Source organism: Arvicanthis niloticus, unplaced genomic scaffold (assembly GCF_011762505.2).
Source record: "Arvicanthis niloticus isolate mArvNil1 unplaced genomic scaffold, mArvNil1.pat.X pat_scaffold_73_arrow_ctg1, whole genome shotgun sequence".
In the NCBI taxonomy this organism is placed as follows: Eukaryota; Metazoa; Chordata; class Mammalia; order Rodentia; family Muridae; genus Arvicanthis; species Arvicanthis niloticus.
Window position 1 is genome coordinate 31658 of NW_023046343.1, and position 17299 is coordinate 48956.

Genomic DNA, 17299 nt, shown 5'->3' on the forward strand with positions numbered 1-17299 from the left:
TTTTAAATTTCGATTCTGAAGGAAAATCTGCTGCAGATAGATTCTGGCATCCTGATACCAAAAAGAATTTTGCAACAGTCCTCTGGAAAGACCCATTAACTGGAACCTGGAATGGGCCAGACCCAGTGCTTATCTGGGGAAGAGGTTCTGTTTGCATATATTCCCAAACTGCAGATGCTGCACGTTGGCTGCCAGAGAGACTGATTAAACAAATAGACAACAATAACAAATCCAGGGAGGAGAAACCCCCTGAGAAGCGTATTTTTTCTTCACAGGAAACATGAAGATGCTTCACAATTGCCTTCAAACTGGAACAGATCAACGAGTAAACCTGACTTGGGAAGTTATCAGTGCTGAAGAAGACATCACCACCCATATCTCCAGGGTAGCTCTATTGGAGTCTTGATTCCCTGACTTATGATTTAGTGGGGAACTAGATTGTTTTAGATTTAGTGGGAATTTAGATTGTTTAGACCCAGGAGAAAACACACTACCACAGTTACTATAGTTGTTTTTTGGGTTTGAGATTGACTAGAGCAGGAACAGGGATTTCCTTAGTTTTCTTTAGATCAAAGCTATGATTAGTTTTGTATTTATATAGGTTTAGATTCTGATATAAGACATTTATAAACAGAATAGAAGAGGCTTACACTTTTTACTCCTCTGATAGAGGGAGTTATATGTTGCCCTTTAAAAAGACTGTTGCTGTCATACGAACTATTCAGGCGTTGTTAAGTCTCTTGTCTTTTGGGTCCACGCGGTTCAACAAACTGATGGCTTTTTATGAGATGCTATTCAAATGAAACCCACACAGGTCCATTATTACAGGCTGGAAGCAAGGGATTGTAAAACCTCTGTCATCAAGACTAATGAGGTATATCCCCTAACTTACGCACTAAACCGGATAGTCAGTGACGGGTAAGAGAGCATACCGAGACCCTTGCCCCTAAAAGAAGGGAGGCCTCACCATCCTAAGACAGGAGCTCAACCAATGGCTGTTGAGTATCCAAGGACGGGAAAGGGAGGCTGGGGTCCTTTGCTCCAACCTAGGACAGGCACGGTTTCCGTAAGTTTTCCCAGCCTTCCCTTTTAATAAAACATTTAAAAAGGGGGACCTGTTGGGTGCCGACTTTTAGCAGAAAGTGGCTATCAGCTTTGCAGCCATCTTGAGCCATATACCCTGACATGAGATTTGAATTACAATCGCCTACAACAGCTGAGAACACTCTGATAATCTTGGTTTAGATACCTTGAGATTAAAGGTGTGTGAGATTATAGAAATCAGAGTTAGAGACAAGCCCTAAGGGCATGATTAAAGGTGTAACTTAGAGGCGTGGCTTAGAAGTGAGACATATAAAAGGCAGAGACAGAACAGATCAGAATTGAGACGATAGAAGACATTAGGGAGACTATAGAAGACAGAACCAGAGATCAGAGAATATAGAGGGATCATCAGAGACGAATCTCTGACATTAGGTAGAATCTGCTGTCACCCTCGCTCTTGCTGGAACCTTGACCCACAGACCGGAGCAGCAGCTTGGGCCGGGATACAGTGGCCGCCCAAACGTGGGTCGGCCCGGGCCTCAACATTTTGCCTGGGCTGCAACATTATTTTGGCTGACCCAACGTGGGGCTAGTGCGGTCCCCAACAGGTTCCGGAATCTAGTTTGTTGTGGGCTGGCTCTGCGGTGAGGGCTGTTTCTTGAAGTCGGTTTCTGAAGTCCGGGTGTGGGCCAGGGTCGCTCGTTTTCCGCCTCTGCAATCATGGTGGCCTCCACAGCAGCCGGGAAACAGCGGATTCCTAAAGTGGCCAAGGTGAAAAACAAATTGCCTGCGGAGGTACAGATAACTGCTGAGCAGCTTCTAAGAGAAGCTAAAGAAAGAGAACTCGAGCTCCTCCCGCCTCCACCTCAGCAGAAGATCACAGACAAAGAAGAATTAGAGGATTACAAACTACGGAAAAGGAAGACTTTTGAAGATAACATAAGAAAAAATAGAACTGTGATTAGTAACTGGATAAAATATGCACAATGGGAGGAAAGTCTAAAGGAGATTCAAAGGGCTCGATCCATATACGAGCGTGCTTTAGATGTCAACAACCGGACTATTCCACTCTGGCTGAAATATGCAGAAATGGAAATGAAGAACCGCCAGGTCAACCATGCCCGAAATATCTGGGACCGTGCCGTAACAACTCTGCCACGAGTCGACCAGTTCTGGTACAAGTACACACACATGGAGGAGATGTTGAACAATCCTCCTGGTGCTCGGCAGGTGTTTGAACGCTGGATGGAATGGCAGCCTGAGGAGCAGGCCTGGCACTCCTATATCAACTTTGAGCTGAGATACAAAGAGGTGGAGAAGGCCCGCACCATTTATGAACGCTTTGTGCTCGTGCACCCTGCTGTGAAGAACTGGATCAAGTATGCTCGGTTTGAAGAGAAGCATGCTTATTTTGCTCAAGCTCGGAGAGTCTACGAGAGAGCGGTTGAGTTTTTTGGGGATGAGCATATGGACGAACACCTGTATGTGGCCTTTGCTAAATTTGAGGAAAACCAGAAAGAATTTGAAAGGGTACGAGTTATCTACAGATATGCCCTGGATAGGATTCCAAAACAAGAAGCCCAAGAACTCTTTAAAAACTATACCCTCTTTGAGAAGAAGTTTGGTGACCGGAGGGGTATAGAAGATATCCTCGTGAGCAAGCGGAGATTCCAGTATGAAGAAGAAGTGAAGGCTGATCCACACAATTATGATGCATGGTTTGATTATTTACGCTTGGTGGAAAGTGATGCAGAAGCTGACACTGTGCGGGAAGTCTATGAGAGAGCCATTGCCAATGTGCCACCCATCCAGGAGAAGAGGCACTGGAAGCGCTACATCTACCTCTGGATTAACTATGCACTCTATGAAGAGCTGGAGGCCAAGGATCCTGAGAGGACAAGACAGGTATATCAAGCGTCTTTGGAACTAATTCCTCACAAAAAGTTCACGTTTGCCAAAATGTGGTTATATTACGCACAGTTTGAAATAAGACAGAAAAATCTGCCATTTGCCAGAAGAGCTCTGGGAACTTCCATAGGCAAATGTCCAAAGAACAAGTTATTCAAAGGTTACATAGAACTGGAACTACAGCTTCGAGAATTTGACAGATGCAGAAAGCTTTATGAAAAGTTTTTGGAATTTGGACCTGAAAATTGTACGTCATGGATTAAGTTTGCAGAATTAGAGACAATCCTTGGTGATATTGAGAGAGCTAGGGCAATATATGAATTAGCCATCAGCCAGCCACGCTTGGATATGCCAGAGGTACTTTGGAAATCATATATTGATTTTGAGATTGAGCAGGAAGAAACTGAGAGAACAAGAAACCTTTACCGACAGTTGCTTCAGCGAACACAGCACGTCAAGGTATGGATTAGTTTTGCTCAGTTTGAGTTATCTTCTGGGAAAGAAGAAGGAAGTGTGGCTAAATGCAGACAGATTTATGAAGAAGCTAACAAGACCATGAGAAACTGTGAGGAAAAAGAAGAGAGGCTTATGTTGCTGGAATCCTGGCGAAAGTTTGAAGATGAATTTGGAACAGCATCAGACAAGGAGAGAGTAGACAAACTCATGCCAGAAAAGGTCAAGAAGAGAAGAAAGGTCCAGGCCGACGATGGGTCTGATGCCAGATGGGTAGAAGTCTATGACTACATCTTTCCAGAGGATGCTGCCAACCAGCCTAACCTCAAGCTTCTGGCGATGGCCAAGCTTTGGAAGAAACAGCGACAGGAAAGAGAAGCTGCGGAACAGTGTACCTTCCCCCCAACCATGAGCAAGCCTGAAGAGACCTTGGTTACCACAACAAGGTCAAGTGACTGGATCTAGGTGGAGTTACCCACCTTGGCTGCCCGGAACACAGAAGCAGAACTGCCCCTGGGCTTGCCTTGAGACATCTCTGACTGTGACCTGGAACGACTATGGATTATCCCACCCATCTGGAACCAGGAGGGGTTGTGGGTTGGGTCTTCCCCTTTAAATTGAGAGCTGCACATTAAAGCTTTGGGCCTTGATCAGAGAACTTTGTCTTGGCCTCATCTCTTCTTGCCCTCCAGCCCCTTTCATTCCCAGCCCCCCTTTCAGGTGAACCCAGTTGACTTGTGGCCGAGGGCGGCTACAATGGTCCCTCCTGAGATGGTTACAGACAGGCAGAGCTTGAACCTACCTAACTAGTTCTTAGAGAACACACTGTGCTAACTTTACAGCTAGGACAATAGCTGGGGAAACAGCAAGGTGGGTGCATGGCATAGAGGTGAGCACATGTGACCACGAGGGGGAGGAGCAGGAGACAGCACAGACAGAGCCATGTTCACTTGACAGAGTAGATAGTGCTGGGAGGAAGCCGAGTGGCCACATTTCACAGATTGAGCTGTCTAACCAGAAACATTGCAAGGCCAGGGTATGCAGCTGAGGAGCCATGGGACCAGCACCCTAGGGTCCTGCCCCTGCTTCCCCAGCCAAGTTGGTCTCATGGCCTGGCCAGGGTGGCCATCCCATCGTCCATAAGAGGTTTTCCAGAATCACTTCTGCTGTTCTAATCCTTTCTTTCCTTATAAACTTTACAGTCATGCTGGATGTAGTCGCTCACCCGGCATCCCAGCACTAGCAAGGCTGAGGCAGGACGATTGTTACAAGTTTGAGACTCCCCTGAGCTACAGTTTGAGACTGTCTCCAGACTCTCCTCTGCTCTCACTCCCTCTAACAACCAGCTTGCTGATGTCAACTAAAGACAGGGAAACAAGCTGGCATTTTGATTACAATTTCATTGAGTCTGTGGATAATAAATACTATTTATTTTTCTTCTAGTATAAGTCTCATCCTGTTCCCCACAGACAAACCTGAGTTCAGTCCTGGTACCCATGTTGAAGGAGAGGACTCACTCCTACAAGTTGTCCTCTGACCTCTGTGGTGCATGTGCACACACCCACACACACTGTAGACATACATACATACATACAAACAGAGACAGAGACAGAGACAGAGACAGAGACAGAGACAGACAGACAACAACAACCAAACCCTGCAGAAATAGAAAACAGAGTGGAAAATTAATTCTTTTATGTACTGGGGAGACAGTCTTACTGTGAGGTTCAGGCTACCCTCAAATTTGCAATTCTCCTGTCTCAAGTCCATTTCTGATCGTTCCAGTACATCCTTGGATTTCAGTGACCCATGGATGTTATTTATGTTGGAGCTCATCTGAAATTCTGGTTTGTTTTTTTTTTTTTTTTCTCCATAGAGAGCTTCTTGCCCCTCCCAACAACACCTCGCCTAGGGGTTCCCTGATCCTCCCTTGTGGGACTGATGAGGTGCCCAGTTATATCGCACTCCCTGCTGAGGGGTGATCTACCTGCCCTGGGATTGTAGAGACTATTTCTATCTCTGGCAAAGTGGTATGCTGCAGGCTCACCCCGTTCTTAAGATGGGGTCACAGTGGGTATCCCAGAGCTTTGCCAGGGCCCTCTCCTCCTGGGCTCTGCTACATTCTTCTTCTCTCTCCAGCCTGTGAGGTTGCAGGGAGCCCTGCTTTTCAGACACCATTAGCAAGAGTCAGGGGTTCAAAAGAGGCCCTTGTTATTTCTTAGCTCCACGTGCTCCCCTGCAATCCTTCTTGGCTTTGTTCTCTAAGGCCAACCAGTGGATGTTTAAACTGTCTCTGTGCCCCAGTTTGTTGTTTGTGGAAAGAGAGTTAAATCTTGGACTTGCTTAGAAAAGCCCAAAGCACAACCCAGTGCCCCTTTTCCTGAGACTCCTGCCCTTTGTCAGTGGGCCAGGGACACAGGGATTCAGGCTTTGGGCCCCCTTCATGCTGGTGGCCATCTGAGAACACGGGGTGGCAGGTGAAGCTACGCAGTAGTCTCTTATTACTCATGGACCCTGGATCTGGTTGTGGGGTTGGAATTATTTTTTTTACTCTCCTCACTAATCTCTGCTGTTTTCTTTCCACATCCAGTTTCTGTTCCTCTTTTCTTTCCACCCTGTGGGGAACAAAGCCATGGCAGCAGATAGGCTCCATTTCTCACTGTGCACCCCAGTGACCTGTTGCTCACTCCAGACCTGAGCAGGTATAGGGAACAGGGCCTGTAGGGTACCCCTAGATGTGTGGGATGGGCACTTGGGTACCGGCACTCCCCTTGTTTTGCCTAACCCCAGGGACCTTGGCAGGAGGAAAGAGGGGGTATGTTGGTATGTTAGCTGGGGACATGGCCACTAGTTAGTTATGTGGCCACAGGCATCGTGCACCTCACCTGTGGAATGACTTAACCCTCTCATGGACTGGGGAAGCCAGCAGCACTCTTACCCTAGCCTAGGCAGAGCTCTCATGGTTGGAAGGCTGTCCTGAAAACCTAGGACTTTCTGAGGGACCACAGTTCAAGACAGAGTGGGGAAATAGCTCTTTCTTCTGTGCCTCTGGCCTAGGGTCTGTCCACTGTCCACACCTACCTTAATTAAGCCCAGTGACCCATCAGGAACTCTCAACTTGTTGCCCTGTGGGGTAGCCAGGTCCCCTCTTCCCAGGGACAGTCCTCTCTCTATTTGATTTGGATTTGATGAGCTGCTGAGCTGGGAGACTGCCTGCAGGTAGTGGATAAAAACCTGGGCTCCTGCTGGGGAATTCTGGTTTCTGGGATTCCACACCCCTAGGTTTGAGGATTTTCTAGTTGCATTCAAAAGAGCTGTCAGGGTTTGAGCTTTGTAAGTCTCACCAGCATGTGAGCAGATCATGACATATGGTTAAGCCTTGTCCCCATGGCCTTTGTGGGCCACTCCCATCAGGTGTCAAACAGATCAGCCTCTTGTGTCTCCTTTGTGTTGGTCAAATCAACTATAGCCTCAGGCCCAGAAGCCACCTTCTGGAACCTTTGTATGTAATATAAAGCCCCCCACCTGCACTTTTGAACACAGAGAGTGTCTCTCTCTGTCACTCTTCTCTGTCTCTCTCTCTCTCTCTCTCTCTCTCTCTCTCTCTCTCTCTCTCTCTCTCTCTCTCTCTCTCTCTCTCATCTTCATATCACTTGGCCCAGTATATACAGACCCTTTCCACTGAAAGTGATGGACTGTGTGACATACACTGGCTGTAAGACTTAAAGGTTCTGAGGAGGTTTGGCTGGGTTAGGAGAGCTGGTATGGAGGGCTTTGTCATTGAGGCATTATGCAACCCAGGAGCTCTGGCTTAGCCTTGTTCTCAGATGTACAATCTCTGCTGTGTGACCTCATGAAAATGGCATACCCTCAGTTCCCATTACTGTCAAATGGAGACAACCCAGTAGATGCTAGTGTCCTCAGTAACAATGGCCCAGTTTCTGAGGAACGTGTGTGTGTGTGTGTGTGTGTGTGTGTGTGTGTGTGTGTGTGTGTGAGAGAGCGAGAGAGAGAGAGAGCGAGCGAGACAGAGAGCGAGAGAAAGAGAGAGAGAGAGGGGGGGATGGTTAAGTTCTGTGCTTCCCTTTACTTGGCCACCTCCAGACAGGAGGAGGAAACGTGGAACTTGCACATGGGAAGCAGGCATCCCATCCCACTCCTGCACTGAGGTGTGCTTGTGCTCTGCTCTCACAGGGAACTCAGGCTTCAGAACTATGTCCCAGAGGATGAAGACCTGAAGAGGTGTCGGGTCCCCCAGGCCAAACCAGTTGCAGGTACATGGACCTCTTTTCCCCCATGTTCCTTCCAGTCACCCTCAGAGAAGAGGTACCAAGTCAGAGAGAGACGTCTGGGGCATTCACACACCTTCTCAGGGAGCATACATAAAAGGGTCAGGAGGGCAGGGAGGAGGCCCCTTGTACCTCCAACCTGGAGTGGGCCACAGGTCCTCAGGGCATGAGGAGTAGAAGTGACCTGAGATCCTTGGGCAGCAAGGCAAGATGGTGAGTCCTGTATTGCTGGGGAGGGGGGCAGAATGAAAGACCCCAGAGAGAAGCTAACCATAGAGCCTCAGGGGACAACCAGCAGCAACACAAAGGCCAGAGAGAGCCTTGTCCAGATTCCCCACTCCTTTGACTGAGGGTGACAGATGTAGGGTGAAGAGGGAACCTCCTAGTCACAGGAGCAGATTTATCCTTGGTCCTGAAGGATCTGGCTTCCTTTGGTTTTGAAACAGGGGCTCACTGTGGAGCTTACTTTCTAGACCAGGCTGGCCTTAAGCTCACAGACATCTACCTCTGCCTCCCAAGTGCCACCATGCTTATCCAAGAATCTTAGTTTTTAATTCTTGATACCAACTTTCCATTGTGCAAGTAATGAATGAGTAAATACCTCATCAAAAATTCAGAAGTTGCCCTATTGTTCATTGCTACTCCTCTCCCTGCCCCATGGAGTAGTGGAGGGTGGTATGGGCACCCCACAGGGTGGGAGGGTGATGAGAAACTGGCCCTAGGCCTCTACCAGGAGGCTACCAGAACTTAAGTTTGGCAGAAGGAAGGAATGTCAGAGAAACACATCCCTGGTGACAGGTCTGAAGGCTGTCCACGTTGTTCCATTTCAGGCATGGATCCCCAGAAGGGGACACTCAGAGAGAGACCTAGGGACTTACTGGAGGCAGGAGGTGCCTGTCATGAGTCTGAGGTGGGATGAAAGGGAAGATAAGGCACCCAGACTCCAGCCATGCCAGACCTAGAGGCCATCCCTAGGACCTTCCCTTTTAGTGCCATAGCTCCCATGGACACAGGCTCCTCCCATTTTGTATCTGGAAGCCTGAGGCCCGGGCCTTGTCCACTCCAGCTATAGCCTGCTCTGTCGCTTTCTGGGCCCTGGGGTCTGCCTTCAACCTAGGAGACCAGATGTCTTCCAGGGTTGCTGCTGAGTGGTGTCCCTCCTCTTCCCTGGGGCCCTTTTGGCTGTTAAGTCTGGAGGAACAGCTCCCACCCACCAGGCCTGTGTTGTTCTTTCCCCCTCTAGTGGAGGAGAAGGTGAAGGAGCAGCTGGAGGCTGCCAAGCCAGAGCCTGTCATTGAGGAAGTGGTGAGTACCTGGGAGGCCCCTCCCTGCTTGTGCTGCTTCCTTCTCTAGCTGTCTCTGTTCCCACCCTACTAACTTCCTTGCCTGCCTGCCTTTTTCTGCCTCTATGCCCAGTCTCTGCACTCCCTCTCAGGCTGGGCCTTGCCCCTGATGCATTGTCTCCTCTCTCCCTAGGACCTGGCCAACCTGGCACCTCGGAAACCTGACTGGTGAGTGTTGTCCATGAAGGCTGGCACAAGCCCTTTGGGAAGGTGATGGTGTTTGGTGCATGTCAGAGGCCTCGGCTGGGAGGACAGCCAAGGGACAGATAGGGAATAGGGACAAGCACTGCAGGCATAGCTCTGCCCAAGAGAGTCAGGGATGAGGGCTAAGTAAGTAAGGCATGAGACATGGGCGAGGGTAAAGTGCTGAAGAGGGGCCCAAGTGTCTCACTTCAGGCCTTGTGAATCAAGAATATACAGATGTGCTGCATACTCCCCTACTTCAAGGTCAGTGAGCCTATATGTGGCAGTCACCAAGAAACCTACCAGGGTGAGTGCCATCTCCGCTCCAGAATTCTGTGAGTCTTCATTTTATTATCCCTGGCCTCAACCACTCACATTCTTCCCTTCACACACCCCTCCATTACTTGCTTTTCCATTTCTTCCCTCTCTCCTCTTACTCCCCAAAGTTGAATGGGATCCTGGTCCAATAATGCAGAAACAGAAAGCCACAGAGGTCAGAGTGCAGTGCCTGGCATGGACAATGACCAAATGGAGGGAACTCAGTAGCAAGTGGGCACAGGATTCAGGTCATGTGACCATAGCCCAGTGGGTTCACCCAGCTATGGAATAGCCTAATGAAGCAGAGATGGGCTGGTGAGACGGCTCGGCAGGTAAAGGCACTTGATACCAAGCCTGATGACTTGGTGTTTGATCCTAGGGACTCACATGGTAGAAGGACAACCCTAAATTCTAGAAATTGTCCTCACCTCCACACATACACCATGCCACACACGTACACAAACACATGCTCATGCACACACATAAAATATGTAATTAAAACATGTCTTAACGAGGAGGGGGGATGGGCAGAAAAAGAAGTGTGATGAGGAGGAGAGGATGGGGAGCAGAAGTGAGCTGGGTGATAAGTTTGCCCAACTAATGGTTTATTGGTCTTTAAATGCAGATTATTCCCCCACATAGATTACCTTTTTTTTTTTAATGTTCATCCTGTCAGTGGTTTAGTTTGGGGCCTGTGACATTTAGCTTTTGAAAACAACTACAAAATGCCCAAGTCTTTGATCCAAGGCACAGAAGTCTGCACATCACACATGGCTAGGTCAAACATCCCTCCCTCCTTGACTGGCATAGATAACTGTAACACATACCCATAGCACAATAGACAAAGAGGCGCTGTTATATACAAGCTCACTTTTACTATATTTAAAAAATTAGAGATTGGGGAAATGATTCAGGGGGACCATGTTTGTGACAGCAGTATAAAGAACAGAGTTCAAATCCCCTATTCCACCTGAGGAAGGCAGCCATGGCTGCTTGCCTGTAACCCCAGTGCTGAAGGGCAGAGGCAGGAGGACCACTGTGGCTTGTCAGGGTTAGCTCTGGGATCAGTGAAAGACCCTATTTCAAGAAAATAAAGTAAATGAAGATAGAGCAGGTTGTCCACACATACACAGTGAAGCAGGTACCTACACACAGATGAGTGTGTAGGCACACACATACATCACACAGACACACACACACACACACACACACACACACACATATACATATATAAACATAAAGCTGTTTTCTTGAGCTATAGAGATAGCTCAGTGATAGAATTCTTTCTTGTTATATGTGAGGCCCTGTGTTCAATATCTCCAAGAACTCAAAAATAATTATGGTATACATGTGTGGTCCTGGCACTCAGGAGACAGACACAGGCAGATGACTGTGAACTGGAGGCCAGTCTGGTATACACAGCAAGGTCTAGGCCTGCCAAAGCTGCACAGTACATCCATCTAAAACAAGCCAACAAAACCAAAAATAATTATAATAAAGTATATTTACCTGGTGGTGGTGGTGCACACTTTTAATCCCAACATTTGGGAGGCAGAGGTAGGCAGAGCTCTGAATTTCAGGCCAGCCTGGTCTACATACTGAGTTCTAGGACAACAGGGGCTACAAAAAAAAAAATAAATAAAATAAAATAAATAAATAAATAAATAAATAAATAAATAAAAATAAAAAAAAAGAAAAGAAAAAAGAAAAAAAAAACTACCCTTTCTAGAAAAATTAAAACAAATTAATTAAGGAAATTAAATATTCTCTTAGAAGTTGCCCTTGGGTCACAAACAAACTTTACAATGCAGCAGTAATTTTACTGGGGATGGGGGGAGTCTGCCCAACTCTGTCATTCCCTTTTAGCTCCCAAGTAAAAGACATAATTTATTAACAAGCTGCTGGCTCGATGTCAGGCAGGTTCTGAGCTATTCTAACCCAACTATTAACAACCAGATAAATGCACCATTATTGGCTGTCTTAGGGTTTTCCTGCTGTGAATAGACACCATGAGCAAGGCAACTCTTCTGAGGACAACATTTAATTGGGGCTGGCTTACAGGTTCAGAGGTTCAGTCCATTATCATCAAGTCAGGAACATGGCAGCATCCAGGCAGGCATGGTGCAGGGAGAGCTGAGAGTTCTACATCTTCATCTAAAGGCTGGCTTCCAGGCAGCTTGGTTGAGGGTATTAAAGCCCATGCCCATAGTGACACACCTGCTCCAACAAAGTCACACATCCAAATAGTGCCACTTCCTGGGCCAAGCACATACAAACCATCACACTTGCCAACTGAGTCTTGCTCTGTTCCATGTGTGTCCTCAGAGCAAGCTTCTTTTGGTCATATGCTCATGGTCCATCCTCATGGTCTATCCTTCTCCCTGTCTGAGATGCCCTCACTTGACCTGAAGTTCCCCCTTCCTCTCTTCCCTGCCCAATCACAGGTTCTAGCTTTTTATTATTGAATCAGGGATTATTGGGGAACATTCTTTACAGCACACTGGTCAATAAAATGCCCATGTCCAGACTGCAACTTGACCTTGGGGTACAGAAGTCAGCATCTGAATACACAGCACACAAGACCAACCCCTACATTAAAGCAATCTAATCTGGATTCACAACAATTACAAATGAAACTATTAGATATTCCCTCCTTTTTTTGAGCTGTCACTGCCATACCATCTATGCCTTTATCCATTGTATACCAGTTAACACAGGCATAAATATTATTACTGTCTTTTAAATCTGGAGGAAAAGATATACAAATACAATATATATTTCATTGTGTTTTCTAGCTTCATAAGAGCTGCCCAGTACTGGCTGTTTCTTCACATGGATTCCAGTTTGTCTTTTTAGTTGAAACAGGGTCTCATTAAACATATATATGCCGTGGTGGCACATACCTTTAATCCCAGCACTTGGGAGGCAGGAGCAGGACAGCCAGGGCTATACAGAGAAACCCTGTCTTGAAAAAAAAAAAAACAACAGCAAAAAGAACTGTTTTATTTTTTTATGTGTGTGTATGTGTAGACACATAGCACTTGTAAATAGCATAGCATTATTAGTAAATACAGGAGCCTATGGAAGCCAGAAGAGGTCACTGGATCCCCTGGAGCTAGAATCACAGGCTATTGTAAGCTGTCCAAACTCACCCTCTTCTAACCTCCATGGGTACACAGACATACATGCAGGCAAACCACACATACACATAAAATAAATGCATCAGATATGTGTGTGTGTGTGTGTGTGTGTGTGTGTTCAGAGTTATTAACAAAATATTTCTTTCTTAACTTTGTTTGTCCTGGTCCCACCAAGAAAGAACTGGTGTGTCATGGTTTATGGCATACCACAAAACAAAAATAATCATTTCAAGCCAGCTAGTAGTAGTGCATACCTTTGGTCCCAGCACTCAGGAGGCAGAGGCAGGCTATCTCTGAGTTCCAGGATAGCCTGGTCTACAGACTGACTTTCAGGACAGCCAGACTGTTATACACAGTAACATTGCCTCAATAAATAAATAGATAAATACATACATACATACATACATACATACATACATATAAAAAACAAACAATGATTTCATAATATAATTTTTTCCAGATATGAAGACAGAACTGTAATTAAAGTGCATGATGGACCATGTGTAAGTAAAGTCTCTTTTCCTTTTTCATTTTTAAGAGTAAAGCAGGAAATAAAAATTTATAACTCAACAGGGTAACAATCCATTCTCCTAAATTTTGAGTTAAACATTAAGATTATGTTAGTTTTCTCTAAAACTGTATTAGAAAATATTATATTCCTATGATTACTCCAGCTGATGCCAGATCTCTGGTACATAATGAACACCGCGGGTAAGTTAGTAGACAGCTGGCAGAACCTGGAAGGAAATGTTCCCACCCCAACATCCCAAATCTCAGGCAGAAAACAAGGATATGTATCTCTTCTTTCTTCCTTTAAGCACCCCAAGCCCCTTGGGGTGTTTGTTTGTTTGTTTGTTTATTTTTTGAGATAGTTTCATTAAGTAGCCCTGGCTGTCCTGGAACTCTCTATGTAGACCAGGTTGACCTTGAACTCACAGAGAACCACCGACCTCTGCCTCCAGAGTGCTGGGACTAAAGCCATGCACTTGTACCTTAATATTCAGAAAAACTCACAGAAAAATAGGCAAAGACTAGTTTTACAGAAGAAATAGTCACATCTGACATGCTAGCACCTGAGAGCTACAGCAGAAGGATTGTAATTTTGAGGCTAGCCTTGCCTCCACTGTAAAACCTTGTTTCTAAAACAAAAATTAGGGACAGGATGTGCTCTTGGGTTTGATCATGAGCTAATTAACATGCAAAGCCTGGTCAAATGCTCTTGAATAACTGGACAAATTCAAACTGAAACAATAATGGCATTCCAATTTACCAGCTATACTGGGAAAGGCTGGGACATTATCAGTGCTGGTGGAGACAAGAGGGCAGTAGTCTCACAATGGCTGGGAGCAGGGAGGACTTAAAGTCATTGTGGAGAACAACCAGGTTTTAGACAGTGTAACAAATTGAGTACATATGTATCTTATGGACCAGTATTTCCAAACCTTGAAAAGTACAAAGAAATGTTCTCAGCTTTGCAAAGTGACATACATGCCTATGGCAGTGTTTCATGGTGTGAAGCAAGAGACTGAATAAATGGGTTGTCATTCCTCCCCACAGCCTTGCACAAGTTCTCTATCTGTATCATATAACAGGAGGAGGGCTGGTCCTTGTCACTTATCCCCAACCCTGTTTCCTGCCTACTATCACCCCCTTTACTGTTATCTCCTCTCCCAGATCCCTCACAGAATCTTTAAAGTCATAGCTCTTAGCTACATCTCATATTCAAAGAAGCAGAGGTCTGGAAAGACTTACTTACCTCATACACTGAGCTGAAAATCAATAGGGCTAAACTTTGAATATGGACATCAGTTTCCCATTCTGTTCCTCATGCAGCCCCTGTTCTATCCCAGGGTACCACACACCTCTAATATAATGCTTCGACTCCCCATCTGTTCTGCTGGAGTGGAGTCCTCAGAATCACATAGGCAGCCACGTCCTTTGCTTTTCCTCTCTGCCTATATCTACTCTGCTTTCTTTTTATCCTGCAATGAGATCAGAATGTCTCTAGTCAGCCCCAGTTCAGTGTTCAGCACCCTCCTGCTGGATTGTGGGTATGTGTGGTTACCAATGCATTGGCTTTTCTCTTAATCTGACTTCAGTTCCTCTAAGCAAACATTTCTCTTACAGGAACACTCCTCAGATGAGTTTGAACCCTAATAAAAGTTACTGAGTTCTCAGAGAGCCGTGTGGAGTATGACTGACTCTTCAAAGATTCCCAATTTGGGAGCCAGGGTCTGGAGTTCAGTGGTAGAGTACACTATTGTGTACGAAGCTGTAGGGAGTGTTGAAAGAGAGCAGCTCCTTGAGAAGAACAACTTGGTAGTAGAAGATACTTGCTTCAAATTCATTCATTCATTTCTTCAATAAATGATTCTCAGCATAAACTTGGCTGGTAAACATTTTCTCAGTTAATAAGAACCTTTTCCTTTTGGGGGAGTGGGTAGGGTTTGTTTGTTTGTTTGTTTGTTTGTTTGTGACGGGGCTTCTGTGTGGCCCTGGCCATTCTAGAACTCACTGTGTAGACCAGGTTGGACTTGAACTGAGAAATCCAACTGCCCCTGACTCCTGAGTGCTGGGATTAAAGGTGTGCACCACCACCGCCTGGCAAGAACCTTTTCAATATATCAGATACTCAATGCTCTCATTTCTCTATATTTTCACATAAATTGTGACCAAATATCCAATGAAATGTACAATGTGGGAATAAATATCTCAGTAGCAGCAATGTCTACAAGCTGTGGGCTTTGGTCATCACTGAGTTTGATATGTGTCCTGTGAGCAGTATAGCTCTCAGCATGTCTCATAACAACTACACTAGAAAGGGTACTGTGTACTATGTATCTGTGTACCATAAGCATTTGTGATACTGCAGAAGCCAGAAGGTGTCAAGTTCTCAGGAGTGGAGTTACGAATGGTGTGAGCCACCATATGGATGCTAGGAATCAAACCTTTGTAAGAATAGGAGGTGCTCATAACTGCTAAGCCACCTCTCTAGCTCCAAAGATTTGTTTTTAAAGATGTATTTATTTGAGTACACTGTAGCTGTCTTCAGACACACCAGAAGAGGGCATCAGATTCCATTACAGATAGTTATGAGCCACCATGGACCACCACTCAGGACCAAGAGGATCAAGAGCAGTCAGTGCTCTAAACCGCTGAGCCATCTCTCCAGCCTGATGATTTTTTAAATCATGTATATGTGTCTAAGTGTGAGTACGTGCAGGTGCCTACAAAAACCCAAGGTGTGGGTCTCCTCAGAGCTTGAGAACCTGACATGAGGCTGGGAATCACTTGGATCCTCGGCAGGAGTACTACGTGTTCCTAACCACTGAGCCAGGTCTCCAACTTGGAACTCGGAGTTTTGCTGAAAGAAAATTTAAGTATAATATTGGAGTGATTCCTGGTGATAATGGTGTTTCTAAATACTTCCCAGTTAAGGGATCTAAGACTCAAAACAATCTTAAGCTGGACTGGATGAAGCAGGTCAGGGAAACTGTGCCCCATGAAATATGCTTCCCTAAACAAGACCTGCATAATGACATCACGTGACATGCTGATATAGATGGAAGATATTTTTTAAGCTCCCCACCACCAGCAAGATTAAGAGCTAATCAATGCCAGCAGAGAGAATCAGTTTTCTCTAGGGGGAAGTTCTCTGATAGCTCATTCCATCCCAAGTGTTCATCCCTACACATTTACATATGAGCAGTCAGTAGGTTTTATATAAACTGTGGGCAATGGGAACTGAGCCCCGGTCCTCTGTAAGAGTGGGAAACGCTCTTAACCACTGAGCCATCTCTCCAGCTACTGATTTTTTTATTACATTGATTATTGTGTGTGTGCACATGAGCATCACACATTCATGTGCAGGTCAGAGACAACCTGTGGCTGAGGGATGAATCTCATCCCATGTGTATCCTGCAGATTATACTCAGGTTATCAAGCTTGGTGGCAAATGTTTTGATCTACTGAACCGTCTTGCCAACCCACTATTCATTTTTTTTTTAAAGATTTATTTACTTTTTATTTATATGAGTACACTGCAGCTTTCTTCAGAGACACACTTGAAGAGGGCATCAGATCCCATTACAGATGGTTGTGAGCCACCATGTGGTTGCTGGAAAGTGAACTCAGAACCTCTGTCAGAGATGTCAGTGCTCTTAACCGCTCTCTCCAGAGCCATCTCTCCAGGCCCACTATTAACCTCTTAATAAGTGATTTTCCCCAACTGAGTTTAGATTTGCAAGATGGAGACTAACTACCATAGAACTCCAAGTCCCAGGGAAACTGAACTGAAATCTTCTCAGGCCCTTTACCGTTTCATAATTATCATCAAATCTGTTGGAGTCTTAGCAACATTAAGAACTGAAAACCAGGACAAACTTTTGCCTAAGAACCACTAGAATCTAGACATTGAGTTGTTTTCTAACTACGTGGATGTAAGGTGATGCCCCAGTAGTCTTGAATGTTTTGGTAATGATGCACATGTTTATTCTTGCTGTTGTTTCAAGTGAGGTTCATTACAAATACACCAGTATTTGTAATGGCTACTGTACTGGTTCTCAACTTGACTATATCTGGAATGTATTACAATCCAGAACTGGACTGCTCACCTGTGATC

General features: G+C 45.6%; 1 protein-coding gene and 1 pseudogene across 1 annotated transcript in view; both read left to right on the forward strand.

The window, feature by feature from the left end:
* Window positions 1–1750: 1750 nt before the first annotated feature.
* LOC117702362 (crooked neck-like protein 1 pseudogene) lies at window positions 1751–3885 on the forward strand (annotated as a pseudogene).
* Window positions 3886–8773: 4888 nt separating this feature from the next.
* Window positions 8774–17299, forward strand: part of LOC117702382 (coiled-coil domain-containing protein 12-like) — a 154794-nt gene continuing 146268 nt past the window's right edge. The window contains exons 1-2 of the mRNA XM_076706436.1: window positions 8774–8999; window positions 9171–9205. Coding sequence (XP_076562551.1) covers window positions 8820–8999; window positions 9171–9205 — 215 coding nt within the window. The 5' untranslated portion in view covers window positions 8774–8819. The remainder of the gene's footprint in view (window positions 9000–9170; window positions 9206–17299) is intronic.